General features: G+C 40.4%; 1 protein-coding gene across 6 annotated transcripts in view; it reads left to right on the forward strand.

Moving 5' to 3' along the window:
- Positions 1-10,742: 10,742 nt before the first annotated feature.
- Positions 10,743-22,752, forward strand: part of LOC140477411 (syntabulin-like) — a 111,982-nt gene continuing 99,972 nt past the window's right edge. For 2 of the 6 annotated variants that reach the window (XM_072571247.1, XM_072571248.1), the window contains exon 1: positions 11,480-11,509. In XM_072571247.1, coding sequence (XP_072427348.1) covers positions 11,495-11,509 — 15 coding nt within the window. In that variant the 5' untranslated portion in view covers positions 11,480-11,494. Of the gene's footprint in view, positions 10,761-11,479; positions 11,510-17,636; positions 17,816-18,160; positions 18,514-19,611; positions 19,661-22,752 lie in introns of those variants that run through there. The other 4 variants (XM_072571253.1, XM_072571252.1, XM_072571250.1 and 1 more) reach the window with 4 other exon arrangements.

The raw sequence follows: 22,752 nt of genomic DNA on the forward strand, positions 1-22,752 counted from the left end.
GGGGAATGGATGGGAAACTCTCTGGAGGGTTGGTGTGGACTTGCTGGGCCAAAAGGCCTATTTCCACACTGTAGGGATTCTATTCTATGTTCATAAACTGGAACATGACAATGATCGGTGGAAAATTTCTGAAGATTCATCGTCATTGGTAGGACTGTATGATAAGGAAATATTGAAGGATTTAAATGACTAATCAGAAAGTAAAGCTTTTCAAATACATTACCTCCTTGAAGTCAATACCTATTTGCCGATTTTATTATTATTTGTACAATTACAGTTGTATTTCTTACTCCCAACATTTCAAAAAGGAGCTCTTTAGCTGTAAAGCGTTGTGAGGTATCTGCTTGTCATGAAAAGTACAATCCGAAAGCAAATCATTCTTTCTGATGCTGGTTTGTGCTGATTGTGCTTGTTTGACAATAATAGTGCAGAGTGCTGACGCAAATGATTACAGTGCATCTTCACGACAAGCATGACCAAACTGCAGGGTAACTGGATGCAATGAAGTTACTGCAATTTTAGGAAAATAACTTATTTTATCAAATTTCCAGGAATCGTGGTTGGTTTTATGTAAATTAATTATACATTGATCAGCTGTAGCTATCAATCACTATTAAACATCAGAAGCTTTAAAGAAATAAAAAGGATGAATTTTGACCGGACTCCTGTTTATAAATTATTCGTTCAGTGGAAGATATGTGAAATCCTAAAAATAATACAGAAACATGATTTAAATTGCCTTTTTCAGTATTACTGTTTCTCCTCAACTGAAGGTACAGAACATTGAATGCTTGCAGAAATTCATTGCAAACTATTTTTTTCTTTACTGTTTAGATATTAGGTGTCACCTGAGATGGGAAAATCCAGTGGGAAGGCTCATAATCCCATTATGAAATATATCTGTTTCCACCTATTCATTAAATGGAAAGAAAACCAAGCATGTCATGCCATTGGTATATCAGCATCTTTTTCAAATTGTCCTCTCTGTGCTCCACTCAACGGAGCAATTCAAAATCTAAAGAATATACACCAAAATCTAATCCTTAATTACACAATATTATAGGCCATATACCGCAATATACTTGGACAAGAGGGAATTTAGAATAGGGAATAGATTTTGTTTCATGTAAAGATTTTAATTGCTACTGCCTCTAAAGTGACACCAAATTACACTAGAGGTCACATAACTATGGCAAGCCAGAAGTGAACAATATATAAAAGCATTACTTGCAAATATGATTTCCTCCATTCACAAAAATCTTGCATGCTCTATTATTTGTTATAAGTTACCCAAGGTCACTCCTATGCTTGGACAATAATGTATTAATATTCCTGAACAAAACTTCTTATTAGTACCAGTTGGTCATACTTTCATCAGTCTTCTAAGATGTATTATTCCATATCTGGGAACTGTTATTAGGGTAACTGGTATTGCTGATCCATTGCACTTGTTGGGGAAACATGGACCTCTGGGACTACTGGCCATCCTGCAGACTGTGCAGTGGGTAAGGTTCATCAGCTGTGTGCAATGAAGAAACAGTTTCTCTACTTGCACATATATGTCTGCTGTTGCAACAATAAAGCTGGTCATTCATGTCTACTGCATATGATTGAGGTAACAGCAGTTTCACACAGGTCCCAAGATGTCACACACCAACTCTTGTTGAGAATGTTGAACGTTTGTAGTCTGAATGGCCTTTAAGTGCAATGATTGAGAAGTTTTATCAAAGAGAAATTTGGCTTTTTGTCACTTCACATTGATTTTGTCACTCATTCCTGTTACTGCCTCTGGTTTCATTTAGTTTTTACCTCTATTTGTTGTATAGATAGAAACTAGTGTAACATTGGTCATTGGTCTAGACTTCACCCCTTTCCTTCAGTAGATGTATTTCTCCATTATAATGTTGTCTTTTACAATATTGCACTGAATTTGATAATTTTTATGATCCTTTTGGCAATTTTCAAATATGCCAATGACCTCAACTCAACAACCTGCCCAATGACTCCAACATCCCAAATGCCAAACGCAAACCCTCAGAGTCCAATTCCTGACCCTACAAACCTGATTGCCTATCCTGTTTCCTCAATGTTACAGTTTAGCCTTTCTAACTTGACTGGTCATCCTCTAAATCCCTACCAACCCAACCCCATTTCCCACATCTCCAACTCCATTCTCCCATCCAATCATCCATTCATCCATCCACTCCCTCTCACACATCGAATCAACCATCCACTCACCCCTTCACTTATCACACACTCAATAATCCATTCACTCACCTACCCACTCTCTCATTCATGAAACATTCACTCACCTAATCATTCTGCCATCACTCATGTAGCCAGTCCATCATCTTCCCACTCACTTTTGCACCCTTTCACTTCCACTCCCTGGCAAAGCTATCCAGTACAACTACATCACTAATATTTCACCAATCATGTGGAAAATTGCCCAAGTATGTTCTGCCACAAATGCAGGAACAGTCCAATTCAAGTAATTATTGTCCCAACATTCAGCTCTCAATTAGTAATGAAGTGAAAGAAATAAGCAGTGCTATCAAGCAGTACAACATCCAGAAAAAAGGAACTTACCTTGACTGGCATCATATCTACAAACATTCACTCATTCCACCACCAACACACAGTAAGCAGCAATGTGTAACATCTACATAATGCAATACAGAAGTTCAGCAATTCTTTTGACAGCACCATCCTCATTCACAACCTTTACCATTTAGAAGATCAGGGGCACCAGTTATATGAAAACACATGCAAGTTCCTCTACAAGCCATATATCATCCTGACATAGAAATGTATCATTGATTCTTCACTATCATTGGGTCCAAATGCTGGAACACACTCCATCAGCACTACAGGTGTACCTGCATCAAATGTACGGTAGTGGTCCAAAGCAGTTCACCAACACTTTCACAAGAGAAACTAGGAATGGGCAGTAAATGCTGGCTAGGCAGTGAGATTCTATAATGAACCTCAGATTACAACAGGATCTGGACCAGATGGGCCAATGGGCTGAGAAGTGGCAGGTGGAGTTTAATTCAGATAAATGCAAGGTGCTGCATTTTGGGAAAGCAAATCTTAGCAGGACTTATACACTTAATGGTAAGGTCCTAAGGAGTGTTGCTGAACAAAGAGACCTTGGAGTGTAGGTTCATAGCTCCTTGAAAGTGGAGTTGCAGGAGATAGGATAGTGAAGAAGGCGTTTGGCATGCTTTCCTTTATTGGTCAGAGTATTGAGTACAGGAGTTGGGAGGTCATGTTGCAGCTGTACAGGACATTGGTTAGGCCACTGTTGGAATATTGCATGCAATTCTGGTCTCCTTCCTATTGGAAAGATGTTGTGAAACTTGAAAGGGTTCAGAAAAGATTTACAAGGATATTGCCAAGGTTGGAGGATCTGAGCTACAGGGTAAGGCTGAACAGGCTGGGGCTGTTTTCCCTGGAGCGTCAGAGGCTGAGGGGTGACCTTATAGAGGTTTACAAAATTATGAGGGGCATGGATAGGATAAATAGGCAAAGTATTTTCCCTGGGGTCGGGGAGTCCAGAACTAGAGGGCATAGGTTTAGGGTGAGAGAGGAAAGATATAAAAGAGACCTAAGGGGCAACTTTTTCACACAGAGGGTGGTGCATATATGGAATGACCTGCCAGAGAATGTGGTGGAGGCTGATACAATTGCAACATTTAAGAGGCATTTGGATGGGTATATGAAAACGAAGGGTTTTGAGGGATATGGGCTGGGTGCTGGCCGGTAGGACTAGATTGGGTTGGGATATCTGGTCGGCATGGACAGGTTGGACTGAAGGGTCTGTTTCCATGCTGTACATCTCTATGACTCTATGACTCTATAATCAAGTAAAAATCAAAGGGTAGTGAGAAATGGTTTAAAGTTAGTTGGGAATGTAACAGAGTATGTTGTCCTTGGCTGTTTCTTTTTCTCAGAGAGGTTGTAAAAGACTCCAAAAAGTCTAAGTTGAAAGATTGTAGGGCCAGTTTGATTATACCTAACATACACTGCCTCAGGAAAAAGGCTTTCAAGTTCGTAAAAACACTCATACTAGGAAAGGAGAGTGGCCAGTTCTCCCAACTCAGCTTTTCTCTGGTTCGGATTGGGTTTTAGCAGTCATATTGAAGAAGGTGCTGGACCGAAATAAGCAGATCCAAACTGGAACTCTCTCTCTCTGACTTTTCTCCTGTAAGAACCTGTGTTTGATTTTACCTTTTGTGCTGTTTATAAACGGACTGTTTATGGGGATTGTTGCAAGCATTTGGAACAGCATCATTAAATTGGGATGATCTGTGGGTTTTGGGATAGATTAAGTTATTCTGTAATTTGGTCTCTTTTGTTTGTGTTTCATTTGGTAATCTTGTAAATAAATTCTGTTTTGTTTAAAACTAAGTGATTTGACCAGCTGCCTCCCTCCTGGAATATCCGCATCACACCTGCTTAAGACAACTAGCAAAGTTCAGGTCTGGGCTACTTTCTTGTTTTGAGGGGGTCTGGCCTGGTCCATAACACATTGGAGTTGGAACTTTAATCTAAATGACCACCAATCAGTAAGAGATAGTCCTGAGGGGGCACCAGTTTATCTCTGAATGTCCTGATGGCTGGTATAATAACCATTTGGAAGCCATTTGGCATTGCTTCTTTAAAATGTTCCCCAATATCTGAAAGATATTAGTTAAAACATTCACTTTGAATGCACTTGCTCTCCTGGAGGTCTCATTGTCACAGTGCAGATGTTAATGCTCCTGATGTGCTACCTATTTTAATATGCACCACTGACATAAAATCCATCGAGGGCACTTTCCTTTTTATTCTCAGGGTGCAATCATCACAGAGATGGCGAGCATCTGTTGCCACTCTTGGTTGGTCCTGAAGCACATAGTTAAGGTTCTCCATCAAATCTATTGGGTGGAAAGTTCAGGATTTTGATTGATTGATAATGGATGCATGGCAATAAATATCCAAGTTAAGATGATGCATGATTTGGAGGTGAAACTTAAGATGATGTTGATCCCATCTACTGGCTGCCTTCAAATTTCTAAGTAGTGGAGGCTGATGTGTTGCTACAGATGAGTCTTAGTAAATTTCTACAGTGTACTTCATAGTTAATATTAACTGTAGTTACAGCCATGGTAGAACAGCTCGATATTTATGCTAATGAGTGAAATGCTTATGATTTTGTGATTCTTGGTATTATTGCAGCTGCACACACCCAGACAAATGACAAGTATTTTATCATATTTCTGGTTTATGCCCCATTGGTAATGGAGAAACATTTTACAGTCAGAAGGCAAACCACGCAGTGCGGCATGCCCTGAATCTGACCTACTCTTATAATGGATGCTCTAAGTGGTTGGTCTAAATTAGTTTCTTGTTAATGATTACCTCCAAGATTTTTTGTCTAGTGCATATGTAAGATTGAACAAGTTAAACCTCAGATGGAGACTTGTGCACAGTTCTCAACATCACACCTTAAGAAAGTTCAGATAATCCTACAGTGTGGAATCAGGCCATTGAGTCTAAACCGACCTCCTAAGAGCATCCCACCCAGTCCCATACACCCTACACAATCCCATAACCCGGCACATCCCATGCTAATACACATACACATCCCTGGAGACAATGGGCAATTTAGCATGGCTGATCTACCTAGCCTGCACATCTTTGGACTATGGGAGGAAACTGGAGCACCTGGAAGAACCCCATGCAGTATAGGGAGAAGGAACAAACTTCACACAGACAGTCATCCAAGCTTGGAATCAAACCTGGTCCCTCACACTGTGGGGCAAAAGTGCTAACCACTGTGCCATCTTGATGTCAATACACTGCAAAGAGTTAGAAGGGGTATATGTGAATGATTCCAGGGATAAGAGCTCCCGCTGGGAGGATGAATTAGAAAAGTTGGGACTCTGTTCCTTGGAGAGGAGAAAGCAAAGAGGAGATTTGCTTCAAAATTTCAAAGTCATGCATGGTCACAATCAGGAAGGAACTGTTCCCTTTCATAAACTAATCAAGAACAAGAGACAGTAGATTTGAAGTAATTGGTAAATGGGGTTAATGTGTAGTGAGAAACATATATTTTTACACAGCGAATGGTTTGGTGCTGCCCTTTCAATTTCAAATAAACCTGTTGGACTATAACCTGGTATCATGTGACTTCTGACATTGTCCAACTCAGTCCAACACTGGCACCTCCACATCACTACTTACAGAGATTATGTAATTACAATTGTCTCGCTCAAACTTAGTCAGAGTGGGCAGCAATAAAGTTCTGGAAAGTGCTAAGTGTCAGGTCTTATTTGAACTCTTTAGTTGAATGGGTCAGTTGCTTGTCCTACTAGGAGTGGGACAGACAGGTTGTTAAAGTGATAGTCAGGTACCTGATGCTTTCTTACCAACGTGTAACTGCCTGCATTGGCATTGTCAACCTCTAATAGAGGCTTAATAAATATTTAAACATAACACTTTGTGGAGCACTTCTGTTCAGGTTGCTCTGAACTTCCTGTCATTTTAATTCTCCATCTTGCTATTCAGAGCATGGAGACTACCTCAACCTGTCCCAGTTTTTAATTTGTTGGCAAAGTTGCCCTCTATGATTTCTTTGCAGCACTCGACATGACCAGTGCATATCACTTTCCTTCATTACCCCATCCCTGTTGTCCAACTTCATAAAATTGTCTTTTGCACTTGTGCAGTTGCAAGTTTAACTCAGGATTAAAACTCAGGGTGTAAGTGTAAGAGCTGAGGTGAGTAGCACATCGTGTGATCACCTCTGACAGAAATCAGACTCCTGCACCATAGCAAAAATTACCAGCTGGCCAGTAGGTAAGGAAGGATTCTTGGATGACAGGATGCCCCAGTAGGATCTAAATAGAACAAACACCGATATCAGTTAAATGTACAGAGGCTCAGATAGGTTCAAAGGCAAGTGGGCTTGAAAAGGGGTAGGGAGAGCCAGTGAGTTCTATTAGTCCAAAAGCATACCTACAACTTTGAGCTTACCTGATCATCCAGGCCACAATGCTGTAGAATTTCACTCATGGCCAGCTACTGAGAGCTACTGATGGTATCAACAGTTCTGATTGTATCATAGTCTCAGCAACATCATCAGATTTCAAACTTTAAATCAAAAGGGAAGATGCTGAAACTCTCAGCAGCATAGGCAACATCAATGGAAAGGGAAATGTATTTGATGTTACAAGCCAAATGATCTTTTGTCAAAACTGACATATCTAATGTATATCAAATTTTTTAAACAAGTACAGAAATTAAGTACAGGCGAGGGGGGGTTACAGACGGATATGTCTGTGAAAGGACAAGATGCAGCCCTGTTCAAATGACAAAAGAGAGCAAAGCAAAGTAAAATTCCAATTGGAAAAGCAAAGAGACTAAAAGATGAGAATTGGGAGACTGTAAATGATACCAGCAGAATCATCACCAAAACCTGGGTATCCACACATATAGGATCAGTGGTAATGATGTAAAATTTTAAACTCAGGGTTGAGAGCATAAATTTGTAAACATATAATCTAAGGATGAGATGTTGATACTCAAGCTTCAGTTATTTTTTTTAAAATTGGAACAATGTGTGAAAATGTGAGAGGTCAAAGTGGGAGTGAGGTGGAGAAGTAAAATGACAGGAAGCTCAGAGCAGACTGAACAGATGAGCTCCACAAAGTGTTTAGCTGATGTTTGAGTATTTATCAAGCCCCTATTAGAGGTTGGCAATGCCAATGCAGACAGTTAAACGTTGGTAAGAAAGCATCAGGTACCTGACTATCACTTTAACAACCTGTCTGTCCCACTCCTAGTAGAAAAGCAACTGACCCATTCAACTAAAGAGTTCAAATAAGACCTGACATTTAACATCTTCCAGAACTTTATTGCTGCCCACTTTGGCCAAGTTTGAGCTAGATAACTATAATTACATAATCTTTCTAATCACCCGATCACATTATTAGGTTAGTAGGTAGAATGACAGATATAAAGCTGCTCAATAAAGAAGTGACTACATAAATGTTTTGGCCTTAGACTTATTTTGAAAATCATAAAACCTAAAAAAAAGTAAGTTGTCTTACATTTATCATCATCATTAAAAAATGATATTAATTGGCTTCACAAAGAGATTCATTTGTTTTACAGAAGTGTAATCACTGAATATACTCAGTAAGCTAGGCAATATGTATGGAGGTGCAAACACTTCTATTACATCAGGGTTTCATGAATTAATTCAATTTGTCATTTCCTCTTCCCAACACTGAGAATACTGAAGGAATCATTTTCAGCCTCTCTGTAAATTAAATCTGTCGCCACTTCTTTCACAGAGATATAGTGAAAAAAGACCTTCAACCCATTGTGTCCATGCCAGTCAAAAGCAACTATCTAACTATTATAACTATTTTCCAGCACTTGACCGACAGCCTTGTTTGCTTTTGCATCCACAAGCTCATATCTAAATACATCTTAAATGTTATATTCAGATCAAAGTTGCTTCAAAAGCTGGACCCAACATTCAACTTCTGCAGGCATTCTTTAGGCCTAATTGGGCATATAGGCCCCACGTTTGACACCACCATTTTGAAGAATGTCAGTGTTGAAAATCTCCTTGGAACTGCTCCTGCTTCAATTCAGTCATTTCTCTGGAAAAGCCATGGAGTAAGGAAAGCTCCAAAGACTCCCCAAATGGTAATTTTCTTGATGATTTCTGGCACCTTGTGGTATTATCTACTGCTGCCAGCACAATGTCCTGAATAAGGGCTGTTTAAGTTAGTTTTTTGCACATAATTGTTTGCTTCTACTTTTTCTTGGACCTATGTAGTGATTACTGGTAGAGGATGTAACATTATAAAATATCTACAAAAGACTCACGTTCTTAGCTAACAAGAAGATTTATTGCAATAAGTGCAACTGCAGCTGGTCAGGCATAGTTTGATGGCCTGAGGTAGCTGGTATAGATAGTTCTGTCCCTTCCAAAAGCTGGAGTACACTTCCTTGCCTCTCCCACCAGACAGTATGTGACATCAGTAGATTAATGTGTACATTAACCACTATTTTATAAAACTATCAAACCATGTTCACCAGGAGCCTCCACTACCTATACTATAATAAAACCATAGTGATTGAAATAAGGGCCAAGTGAATATCTTTGGCTATGACATCCTTGATTGGGGCTTTTAACCTGGGCCAATCAGGGAGCCCTGGCTGATAGATATAAACAGGAGATTCAGTCTCCTCATTATAGGGTTGGCTCTGAGCTAGATGGTCAGAGTTCATGTACTGTGCACATGTAAATAAAGGGGGCTTGGTGATTGGATATTGGCCTCTGTGCAGTTATTTCATAAACAAAGAACTGTACGTGCTGGAAATCAGAAACAAACTGAAATAGGAATTGCGGAAGAAACTCAGCAGGTCTGGCAACATCTGTGGAGAGAAAGCAGAGTTAACATTTCGAGTCCTGTAACCCTTCATCAGAACTGAAAACAACTGGGAAAAGCTGGTATTTCAGTTGATGAAGATGAGGAGGGGTTTGTGGGGAATGAGTCTGGGGGAGGGTGGGCGGAGAGTGAGACAGATAGATGAAGACAGTAGCCAGAAAGAGGCAGAAATAAAAGAGAAGCAGACAAAGGGGTTAGTTGATAACATACTGGGGAGGAAGAGAAGCTGAATAGGTGGTAACAGAGGGTACTGAAGAAGGGTCACTGGACCCAAAATGTTAACTCTACTTTCTCTCCAGAGTTGCTGCCAGACCTGCTGAATTTTTCCAGCAGTTTTTGTTTCTGATTTCCAGCATCCGCAGTGTTTTTTTTCTTGATAATGGGCGTTATGAATCGTTGAAAATGAGTTGGCTGTGCTGAGAGCAACCCATACAGGACAGGACCTGAGGTTGTGGGGGTGGGCAGCAAACATGAGAAAGGTGTTCATGTTCTGAAATTGTCAAACTCAATGTTGAGTCCTGAGGGCTATAAGATACCTGGGTAGGAGATGAGGTGTTATGCTTCCAGCTTTCATTAAGCTTTACTGGAGCACTGCAGTGGGCCTAAGGCAGCAATGTTGGCATGGGAACACAGTGCTGCATGAAGTAGCAGGCAACTGCAAACTCAGAGAGAGAGCAGATGTGTTCAGCAAAGTGATCAGCTAGCCTGCATTTGATCTCATGGTAGAGGACACTCCACTGTGATGCAAGTACAGTAGACCCACTGTCTTGTCTGGAAATCGTTTTGTATGGAGAAAGGATTAATCGCATATTTCAGTATTAGAGAAGCTGTATTTGAAATGCTGTAGCTGAACTGTAAGCAGGGATGTTAGTGTGTGGCTTTTACTGTATCATCAAGACTCGTAATTACATTGCGGCTTCAGTCATCAATTTCTCTGGAACTGGAAGAAATGAATGTCTCTGAAAATCCAATTATAGACATTTTATTTAAAAATATAATGTAAAAAAAGCTATATGTCTGGGGTATATTACCAACAGGATAAGTTTTAGGCCAAAATATTTACTAAGTCCCTTTTTTATTGAACTATTTTATCTCTGTTATTCTATTGCCAATTTAATATTGGAATCCAGCTGGAATCAGGATATTATTTACAATGCTTGGTTCATTGTAGAAACAGTGTTTTTTTATTTCATTAATAATAGCTTCTTCCACCCACAGGCTCCCCGCAGAAACATGCAACCTGCAAAGAAACTGATTCAGTCAAAACAGATCAATACAACTTAGCACAGTGATCCGGAATTGACGGTTGGTAGCCTACTTACATCAAGAACTATATTGCTGTTTGATTTACGAACAGTTCCATTCTCTCCTAGCTGTTGGTATAATTTGTTCTGAAGATTGAAATGGATGCAGCTATTAGCCATGTTTTAAGGCAGAAGTGACATTGCTCCATAAATTTAACAGAACATTTAACAGAAAAACTGGAAAAGGTCGCTTGAACAAAGTGATACAAATTTAATAAATATGCAGAAACACAGATCTCTAAATTTAGATTTTTTTTCTTGATTCATGAAACATGGACATCACTGACTGGACAGACTTGCCCTTGAAAAGTTGATGGTGAGCTGCTTTCTTGAAACGCTGCAGTCCATGTGTTATAGGTGGACCCATTAGGGAGGATTTTAACATGGCAACAGTGAAGAAACAGTGATATATTTCCAAGTCAGGATGGTGAGTAGCTTGGAGGTGCATTTATAGATGGTGGTGTTCCCAAGTATCTGCTGCCCTTGTTTTTTTAGGTGGAAATGGTCATAAGTTTGGAAGGTGCTGTCTAAGGAGCTTTGGTGACTTTCTGTGGTGCATCTTGTCAATTCTACACACTGTTGTGACTGAGCATCAGTGGTGGAGGGACTAGATTTTTATGGATATGGTGTCAATCAAGTGGACTGCTTCCTCCTGAATGATATCAAACTTCTCCAGTGCTGTTGGCACTGCAGTCACCCAGACAACTGGGGAGTATTCCATCATGTGCCTTGTTAATGGGGAGTCAGGAGGTGAGTTATTCATTGAAAAATTCCTAGCCTCTGACTTGCTCTTGTAGCCACAGTATGTTTGTGATGCGACCAAAAGAGATAATGCTAGAAATTCTCAGCAGGTCTGGCAGCATCTGTAAGGAGCTTTGACAAAGGGTCAGTTAGACTTGAAACATCAGTTCTTTTCTCTCCTTACAGATGCTGCCAGACCTGCTGAGATTTTCCAGCATTTTCTGTTTTGATTTCAGATTCCAGCATCCGCAGTAATTTGCTTTTATTATGTATGTGGTGAGTTCAATTTTGTTTCTTGTCAATGGTAATCCTCAGGATGTTGATAGTGGGGGATGGTAATGTCATTGAATGTCACGGACCATTGGTTAGATTGTCTCTTATGGGAGATGGTCATTGCCTGGCATATGTGTGGTGCAAATGTTACTTATCACTTTTAAGATTAAGTTGGATATTTTCTATGTCTTTTTGCATTTGGACATGAACTGCTTTAATACTTGAAGGCTCATGGTTGGTGCTGAGTATTGTGCATTCATTGGTGAAAATCCCCTCTTTTGACCTTACGGTGAGGGAAGTTCAGTGATAAAGGATCTCTGGAGAACTCCTGCAGAGATGGAAGAGCTGAAGGAAAGAACGTTGGTAGGGGAGCAGCAAGTTCTGGAGCACAAGTCATCATTGCTCATACTTAGTGCCTCCAACTATTTCATGATGTGACATGGAGTAAATCGAATTGGTTGAAGACGAGCATCTATGATGCTGGGGAACCTGTGGCCAAGTCTTCATCAAATCCCAAGGATTCCAGAACCATTAAAAATAGAGACTGAGACCAAAATCCAGATTCCCATCCCATTTCCAGTGCACACACTTTCTGGTAGCATGAGAAAAGAAGGTAAGAAGCAGGCCGACATCCTGCGCAGCCGAAATGGGATCATTACCACCATCCATTAGTCCCCTACAATTCTCTTTAAGTCAGGCCACTTCTCCATGACATCTGGTTCATAGAACTCCAGTGAAGTCATGAACCATAGACAGTATTTTTGGAATCTTTTGAAATGTAAATGCAAAAGTCTTAACCATGCCCCACTTCATCCACCTCTATGGCTTTTCATACTCTTCATGCCAACTCATGGTCACCCACACACACCCCATAGCCACTCTTATCCACCATCCCAGTTCATGTCACGTTCATGCCCATTCATTCAGCTTACTCTCCATACAAAACCAATAAATCCTACCATACAAATTGCTGTTATGGTGAGAGGGAGCATCTTAGTCATGATTAGAAAATGGGTCTTGAATTTCAATCTTCTACCAAAAAGGATACCAATTTGATGGGAAACGTGATACAGTCTGAGCAAGTGTCAGCAAGTGAAAGAAGTGGCGACAGATTAAATTTACACAGAGGCTGAAAATGATTCCTTCAGTATACTCAGTGTTGGGAAGAGGAAATGACAAGAAGTGTCAAGTGTTACAGCATCTGTTATAATTTAAAAGTTCTGGTTGATTGACACATCTAGGTTGTAGCATAGTAGCTTTTAAAATCAACGGGTGTTTTTGAGCATTCCTCGCAATTTGTATTGTAGGATTTATTGATTTTGTGCAAATAAACATTAAACTATTGACAAAAGAGATCACAAAGAACAGATTATTATAACATCAGTAGCTTGACAATCTGCTTCACACCTATGTCAATGAATTCATTCACATAGACCTTCTGTGGGTATCTGGACTTTTAGTAAAGCCTCATTATGCTGAGAGGTGCAGGAAAAATTTATTTTAAAAGAAAGGTTACGAATAGGTGCTTTACGAGGACAGTTGAGAGACAACCACTTTGCAATACGTTGGGAGTCCCACAGCTATAGGATGGCAGATTTCCTTCTCTCAAGGATATTAATACTAATTAATAATAGCTTCCTAATCACTATTATTGTGAGTAGTTTTTAATTCTAGATTTATTTTTGAACTTAAATTCCACCAATGTCCTCAGGCGATTAGCCTGGGCCTTCAGGTAACCTGTGACATTATCCCTACACCATTACCTCCCACAAAAAGTAGGTCAGAGGTTCAGAATTCTACAGCAAGTGACATCCCAACTTCCCAAAACTGACCCACTATCTACAAACCATAAATCAGGAATTTGATGGAACTTTCTCCACTTGCCTGGACAATTGCAGTTCCAATAATATTCAAGAAACCTGAGTCCAAGCCAAAGCAGCCCATTTGATTGGTACCTCATTTACCACTTTAAACAGCCACTCCCTGCACCACCAATGCCCAGAGGCAGCAGTGTGCAGCATATACAAGATGCACTGGAGAACTTAAGGTTCCTTTAACAACACCTTCCTCTTCCACATCACCGCTATCACTCAGAAGGGCAAATGTATCAGGTATATGGGAACACCCTCCAATGTACACAATATCCTGATTTAGTATAATATTGCCATTCCTTCACTGTCATGGGTTAAATCCTGGAGTTCCCACTCTGAGTAAGCTTACATCACATGGACGCAGCAGTTAAGGAAGATTGCAGAACACCACCTTCTCAAGGGCAAAAAAGAATAGGCAGTAAATACTGATTTAGCCAGTGAAGCCCATATATAGTGAATGAATAAAAAAATACAGTGTAGGATTCTATCAGAGTGGGGAAAACATGGTGTAGGAACAAGACTCAAATCCACAGGCTGCAAGGGAGTGTAGCAGGATCATATTAGCAATTTTCCCAAAGATTGGTGAAAAAATGGCACCATCACCAAATCCTGCCAATTAGGAATAAGGGGTGAGCTCATTACATTACTACCCCAATCAGAGTTAACAATGAGAAAGTGGTCCTTCTCAAAAAATAATCAAGATAGTGTTGTGCAAAAGATATAAATGCAAGGTAAGATAAAACCTTTTCGCACAGTGGCGACAGTTGAGATTTACAATGCACTGCCTGGAACATGGTGGAAGCAAGTTTAATTGAGATATTCAAGAAGGAATTGAATAATTGTTTGAGTAGAAACAACTGGCAGGGTCATGGGGAAGACAAGGGAATGGACAATGTTGAAGTGCTCAGAGAGTCAATGATTTTGGATACCTGAGGAGAGCATCACTGACCTGCACGTTCTGATGCAGGATGACATTTAGTCCCTCAGATTTGGGGAACCCAATGCCTGTGGCTGTGAAAATGACAGTGACAATGAAGTTCTATACCAGCGGCTCCTTCCAAGGTGCCAATGATCACGGCATTAAAGAAGTGGCAAATCCAGTCTTTTAAAAAGGCGAGAGTTTTTTCATGGCCCAGCCGATGAAGATCATGTGCCCTGAATGAATAAAAAGAACATAATTACAGTTGGTCAGCCATTCCCATCTACTAGTAATCCGATTGATGAGTATCAAAGGAAGGATTACCCTTCCATTGACAGTAGTCTATGGGCTTACTAATATTGGAATGAATCATTAAAATGCCTTTGGCAGACGGCCAGGTTTTTGAGTAGCAAGAAGTACATTATTACATAACTGTAGGCTAACAGGTTATATCTGTTTAAAACTGGTTAACCACATTAATGCAAAGAAAGAAGCATCTCAGAAAAATGAAGAAACAGTGGCACTTGAAATGAACATACCAGTCATACAGGTCCTCAAGTTCAAAGTCTACAAGACTAGTTAATCTGCTATATCTCATTCACCAGTTTTGCTGGGTTATTTTCCTTCTGGGATTGTTGTTTCCTAAGAAATAGGTTGATACCACATGTCTGGTGACTGTTGAACAGACTAACAATAAAATGACTAGAACTGACTACTCACAGCTGATTATTTCTTCATAAAGTGTACAATTTATATTCACTGGACAGAGCTATTTCAAAGCTTCTGGCTAAGACATAAGACCAATTGACTTAACGTCAACATTGCTATCCTTTGTAAAGTTTTTTTCCAGATTCCAGGCATTTTGATGAGTTTTCCATCTAATCCAATGCAGCAGGCTATGTTGACTGCTATCAGTGATTAATTGTTGAGACTGATCCCAGCTACAGACACAACACCCTTCCCCATAACTACAGATTTCTTGATAAAGAGACAATAGGGAAGATGGCAAAATGCGGACAGACTGTCTGCCAGTCTTTTGGAGCTGGTTGTCTTTTTGGGCAAATGGACTAGTATTATTAGAATACAGAAGTTCTTTGATTGAAATATGAGGCATTTCTTCTTGATTTTCATTCTTGATAGCTTGAGGAGGTTCTCATCTGATCATCTTTGGATTTACAGTCCTTCCATGTCAGCAGAAAAATATATTAGTTAGGAAGACAGCGAAAAAGGGCACCAGGCACAGCAGGCTAAGACAAATACAGTTTCATTCCATTCTTGATCTCACAATTGTCAGGGTTGGAATGGTGGGAGTGAATTGCAAGTTATCATAAATGCGTGAGACTGTGAGGCTTGGGAGGACAGCAGATTTTCTCTAGCATCTGGTAGAAGTCAAATTCTTCTGTGAGATCCATAAAATCAAGTTGGGGTGGTGTTTGCTGCACTCTACTGCAAGAGTCCTCAATTCATTCCAGTTGTGGGTGGGAAACCCCAGATGGTTGCTCCTGGATGAAGAGGAATAAACTATCTCCCCTTCTCTATTCAACCTCTCCCTGGCTGGTCACTACAATGTTAATTTTAAAAGGATCCCATACTTCATAGACACATTTTTCCTGCCCAAATGTGTTTACCCTTTAAAAGGAGCCAAGCTTTCTTGTGTAAAAGAAAGAATGGGCTCATTAGCTCCTAACATTTGAGTAATGATCACGAAACACCAGTAAAAATGAAAAAAATCAGGTCTTGACTTGTCTGTGAAAAATAGATTGTGGAATATTGTGGCCACTAAAGAGGGCAATTCTGATATCTATAACTTTGACAGTTAGCAATTACTTGAAAATTCTTGGTCCTGCATTTAAACACAAAAATTTGTTTAGCTTCTTTCAAAAGTAGCTTTGCTGATTTTATTTGTCTTCTCCAATCAGAGAGTGACCTTATTTCTCTTCATCTGAATGTAAAAGGGTGTCCAATGGATGTTCTCAGCTTGTGTTAGCACATTGAAATAATACTAGCACACCAGTATCACATAACGTATAAACCATTGGTTATAATTGATCTATAACCTCCTTTCTTGTGTAAGGATGAAATATAAGCATGTATTTGGCCCAAAGCTGCCTTTCTTTCGAAACATCTCATGGTGGTAATCGAAGAAACATGCCTTGGAAGATTGGTTTCTGCCAAAAGGTGGTGGGTAATCAGCCCCTCATTATCAGTGTAGTCATGGGGGGTCACAGTGCAGATTTTCTTCAATGGCATTTCTCCATTGCTGTCTGAAATTGTCTTGACATTCTTCAGGTGCAACATTCTGTGGTTCCTATTGATGGTCAATGTAATCTACACAAATATGTTAAAGAAAGCCATTGATTTTACTTTCTCAGCTTGCATGTACTTCTTTTAAAAACACATATTGTATGTATAAGTTCAATATATCCATAAGTAATTTGGGGTTACACCCATTGTGAGAGCGCTCCTCTCTTGAAGCTGAAAGAGAGAGAGGTTCACGTCGACTGTGGATGTATCTGTTCTGAAGCCTTTGGGTCTATTTTGTTGGCTGATGAATTGTACCTCATTGGAATGATTCTGACAAAGGCCTTCACTGAGATGCTGAGAATGAGATGCCCCAAGAGCTGTTGCATCTATTGAATTGCCTTTGATGATGTTTGTGTTATCCATATCCTATGGAACCAACTCTTGGAGGAGGAGGAAGTTGTCAAGGTGCAACTAGGGATAGGGTTTTCCCTACTTGAGTAGCTCCGCTAGTATTTCAAAACTTCCAGGCACTTTACTTCCGACTGAGGATTCAATAGGCTTGTCTATTAAATAATACACTAAGTTCATATATAACAAGTAGCTGCAGAACTTTACATAACTTGCCTCTAATGCACCCAATTTCTTCCATGCAATTTGAGTTGTGTTTTCTCTATTCTCGAATGCCAAGTGACTGTCATATCTCATGTTTCAACAAGCTCCCAATGCCATCTTGACCTTGCCACGTTATTTTAAGTTCTACTCCGAGCATTTCGGGGCGCAATTGGAGCTGAGAGTTGAGGAAGAAGTCTATTACCCACAGCCCGTGAATATTCCAACATGTCCTGGCCCGAACTGAAACAGCAATCTTGGATCATTTCGCTTCATCCACAGGCACTACCCAGCCGGCTGAGCAATTGCAGCACGTTCTTATGTTTCAGCTTTCAGAATGTTTAAGCTCTGGGAGAATGCTGCTTCGTCATTTCCATCTTCCTGTCGATTCCATTCCAGGTAGGAGCAGAGATCTGGAAAGATTTGGACACAGCCCATGTGCATTTGGCTCACAAACCGAGGGGAGAGAGGAGCCAGGTCGCAGATTTATTTTCAATGAGGGGAAATACATTTATCCTTTTTCTGTTTGCTTGTAAAAATGTAGTATTTGAGACAGAATACTTAGCTCGCTGTGCGCTGCAGCTCTCTGCTGTTCCCTGAGGGGCTCTCCTGATGTTTGGGCTTTCTGAAGTGAATCAAGCTGACAGACAGGTTTATCTAAGCATCATCTTCTCTCCCCAGCTCCTTACGTCTCTGAAGCCCCTGCAGTCAGCACATTTGCTAGCAGCAGAAGGTCGTGGTTTGCTTGTACATTAGGAACAAGCAGTTTCGGCCGCTTCCTGGATGATTATTTTGGAAACTGTCACATCCCATCATCGTCTGGTCGCTCCTCCCCTCCGCACCGAGTTCACTCACTACTGCATCCCTCTTGCTCTCTCTCTCTCTCTTTCCTTACTGCTCTCTCTCTCTCTCTCTCTCTCGCTTCAAAACAGACTTTTCACCTTAATACTGGCCGAACTTCATTTATTTATTTATTTATTTGGCTTTGTGATTTGCTCCTGGTGTTTTTGTTTTCATTTTGTTCCCCCGCTACCTCCTGTAGAATTCAGTAATTTTGGAGGCACAGGGAAGGATTTCTTCCTCAGCTGGTGTCGAAGGTAAGTCCTTTATTTCTTAATCATTCCCTTCATATTGTGCAAATCGGGTTCCTCGGTTAAAAAAAAATAAATCTGGGCCATAACTGCTTTGCAACACCTTTTATTTATTGTGGAAATGTATGGCCGAGCAGCGGGTTTGTATTTTGTTTGTTTGTATTCAATGGGCTGTTTACACAAGTTGTGATGCTCTGCTGTAAAATAAATGCCGTTCGTTTTGTTTGTCAATAACGAGGCTGCTGGAATCCTACCGCCCCCTGTCACCCCTATCCGGAGGGAGAGTGAGGAATGACTGAGGTTTGGCAGGAATAGAGTCCTCATTGAAGATTTTACACTTGAGTTTCCCTCCTCGAAATTCACGGTACAGTAACTGATTTATCACAGCGTTATAATCCTGGTTATCGCTCCCCTGAGAAGGTTTAGCAAGAGCTGCTGTCCAAAATAAAACATAAATTTGTTCCAAATGTGCTGGAGGCGAATGCCAGTCCTAATGACAGATCACTTGTTCGATATTAATGTTGTCTCAACATGTGTTGTATCAGCGAGTTTTTTTTTGTTTCAAATGTCAAGGTAGAGGGTGGGCTAAGTGTGCTATATATATATATATTCATTACATATTCTGGGGATAACAGTTTGTTGGCGGAGGTCAGAACTTGTTAGCTTTTACACCAATTGTCAAGCCTAACTGCCTCAATGTTAATAGGCAGCACGGAGGGGACAATCTCGCAATGATAATTCCCGTCGAAAGGCGTTTTCAGGTTTGGGGACATGTCTGTTTCCAAAATCGCGCTGTGTTACCTTCTGTCTTGGAATCAGTGTGCCCAAGCGGCTTTTCGAGTTGATCTCAGTAGCTGCTAGAAGCAGAATACATTCATCCTGTCAGTCTAACAGAGTTATAAACTTTTTTAAAAATCATTATTACAATTATTGGATTTCGAATACTATCTGGAATATCGGGATTCTAGTGCAATGTGACAGTCGATTTTCTTTCTGGTGGGTGTCGCTAGCTGGCCAGCATTCATAGTCCATTCCAGCTGCCCTTGAGAAGCTGGTAGGGAGTTACCTTCTTCAACTGCTGCAGTCCCTGTGGAAAGGACTTCCAGGATTTTGGTCAAACCCTAGTGAAGGAACACCTTTCCAAGTCAGGATGGTGAGTAGCTAGGAAGAGGACTCGCAGGAGGTGGTGTTCCCATGTCTCTGCTGGCCATGTTCTTCTGGGTTGAAGCGGTTGTGGGTTTGGAAGGTGCTGTTTTGCTGACTTTCTGCAGTGAATCCTGGAGATGGTGAGCTCTCTGAGCTGTTACTGAGTGTCAGTGGCGGAGGGAGTGGATGCTTGTGGATATGGTGCCAATCAAGTGGGCTGCTTTGTCTTGGGTGGTGTCAAGCTTCTTGAGTGTTGTTGGAGCTGCCCTCATCCAGGCAAGTGGGGAGTATTCTTTCAGACTCCTGGTTTGTGTCTTGTAGCTGGTGGACAGGCATTGGGGAGTCTCGCCACAGCTAATGCTGTTTGGAATGCAAGTAGTCCTGCTTGGTAGCTTCACGAGGTTGACATCTCATTTTACATATGCCTGGTGCTTGTCCCCCTGGCATGCCCTTCTGCACTGTCCACTGGATTGATCCCCTGGCTTGGTGGTAATTGTTAAGAATAGCATATGCAGGCCATGAGTTTGCAGAACATGCTGGAATACAATTCTGCTGCTGTTGATGGCCCATAGCACCTCATGGATGCCCAGTATTGAGTTGCTGGATCTGTTCTAAGTCTAAAAGTGTGACACTGGAAAAGCACAGCAAATCAGGCAGCAGCTAAGGAGCAGAAGAGTCACCGTTTGGGTCATTAGCCCTTCTTATGCCCGAAACATGAACTCTCACCTGTTCCTCAGATGCTGCCTGACCTGCTGTGCTTTTCCAGCACCACACTTTCCGACTCTATCTCTCACATCCTCAGTCATCAGTTTTTCCTGTTTTAAGTCTATCTCATTTAACACAAGGGGTGATAGTGCCACACAACGCAATGGAGGGTACTCTTAATGTGAAGGTGGGACTTTGACTCTACAAGAACTGTCACTCTTATCAATACTGTCATGGAAAGATGTATCTGCAGCTGGCAGGTTGATAAGGATGAAGTCAAGTATGTCTTTCACTCTTGTTGGTTCCCTCACCCCTTGCCGCAAACCCACCCTGGCAGCTATGACCTTTAGGAGCCAACCAGCTCAATCAATGGTGCTGCTGTTGAGCCACTCACGCTGCTACCAGATACTACAATGCAAAAAGTACAATTTTCAGTTATTTTTTTCGTAAGTTATTATACAGTTCAATCTGTGGAGTACATTGATAATGATAATATTTAAAAAGCTTACATTTTAGAATTGGAGACGTGCTGGTAATTGGGACTTGATAAGCAGCAGGTCAGATGCAAAACTAAAGCCGACAATATTAACTAAATGCTTTGAAGAGAGAGTACACATGAAATATTTATCACTTATTAGGAGGTTAACAAGTAATGATTCATAAAGCTACAAATTTAAACTTGCTGATTAAGCAGCATGCATGATTAGAAGCTTCAGTTTGTCACTGTAAATATAAATTGTCTCTTTGAAAATCATTCTCATCCTTGTAGATCATTAATTAAGGGTAGTTCGGTAAATTCATTAGATTTATGATTACTGCATTGTTGAAGTTTTTTCACTTTTCTGGAAGTCATGCTGGAGGATGGTAGTCTTGAGAGTTGACATACTGTTCATGGACTGCATCCTATAACAACCTCATGCGTCAAGCAGTCTCTAAATTTCCCTGCCAGTATGCTTCAATTTCAACCTTAGAATGCCTCAACTCATTGCTGTAGCAGAATCATATTTTCCATTTTTCATTCCTTCCATGTATTCTCTGGCCTATTTGAATGAGATTTCTAATGTTGTGCCAAATTTCTGTTATGGAGCCATGAACATTGGTAACTAGATTCAGACTGCCCAGAATAATATTGTACATGATCCTTAAATATAGCAGAAAATGGAAACATGAATGCCATAATTTTTGATTGTGTAATGAATTCAGAACAAGGTTATGAAATTTTGGTGTCTAACTCATGTAATTGCCCAGCTGTTCAAACATATTCATTTTAAAAAACTATATATATATATATATATATATAGACAGAGAGAGGCATGTAGCTTGTGGACTTGTTCTAGTGGCATTATTTTGTTCCTTGGAATGTACTTTATATTAAAATATTATGCAATTTCCATAATTTTATTTTTAAAAAGAGCTAAAAGAAAGATGAGAAGCATCTACATGATTTGTTGAGGTGACCAATGTTACTTCTAAATGTTATTTCCTACTCTACTGAACTATTCCATTGTCGCTCAAAATTCTAACGACAGGCAACAGATCAGAATCACAAGGACAGTGATGAAATTGCCCTACTCCCTGATAGCACCTCCTCGTTCTCTTGCTTTAATAGAGAAGATGAAAATGAGTCTACACAGAAAATTCTAATCTAATAAGGGGTAGTCAACATAAGAAAAAATGGGTGGCACGGTGGCACAGTGGTTAGCACTGCTGCCTCACGGTGCTAGAGACCTGGGTTCAATTCCCACCTCAGGCAACTGTCTGTGTGGAGTTTGCATGTTCTCCCCGTGTCTGCGTGGGTTTGCTCCGGTTTCCTCCCACAGTCCAAAAATGTGCAGGTTAGGTGAATTGGCCATGCTAAATTGCCAGTAGTGTTAGGTGAAGGAGTAAATGTAGGGGAATGGGTCTGGGTGGGTTGCTCTTCGGAGGGTTGGTCTGGACCTGTTGGGTCGAAGGGCCTGTTTCCACGCTGTAAGTAATCAAATCTAAAATTGGCAAGATTTGACCAGCAAATGAGGGATAAGAAGAAACATGATCATGGGGAAATGAGCAAGAGAGATAGGTTGGATCAGTAGTATTCAAGCAGCGAGTTTTGTTTTGGGAAGCATAACTTTCATTTAGAATGTACATTTTTTCCCCTTTGTTTTGATCTTTTTGTAGGTCCTTTTCTGTACTCTGCTTCTATTATAGATTTTTAAGGGTATTCAAATGCTGTTCATTTGATTGAAACAATTTTGATACTACCTGATTATATAATGCCATACCCAGCCTCTCCATAGCTGGAAATCTATGAGATGAACATAACAAAGATCATCTTTTAATATGCAGATTTACATTTTGATGCTCCCAAGTATATCTTAGGAGACCTTTTGCAAACAGGAATAAACACTCTCGTCC

The sequence above is a fragment of the Chiloscyllium punctatum genome, chromosome 5 (assembly GCF_047496795.1).
Source record: "Chiloscyllium punctatum isolate Juve2018m chromosome 5, sChiPun1.3, whole genome shotgun sequence".
Lineage (NCBI taxonomy): Eukaryota > Metazoa > Chordata > Chondrichthyes > Orectolobiformes > Hemiscylliidae > Chiloscyllium > Chiloscyllium punctatum.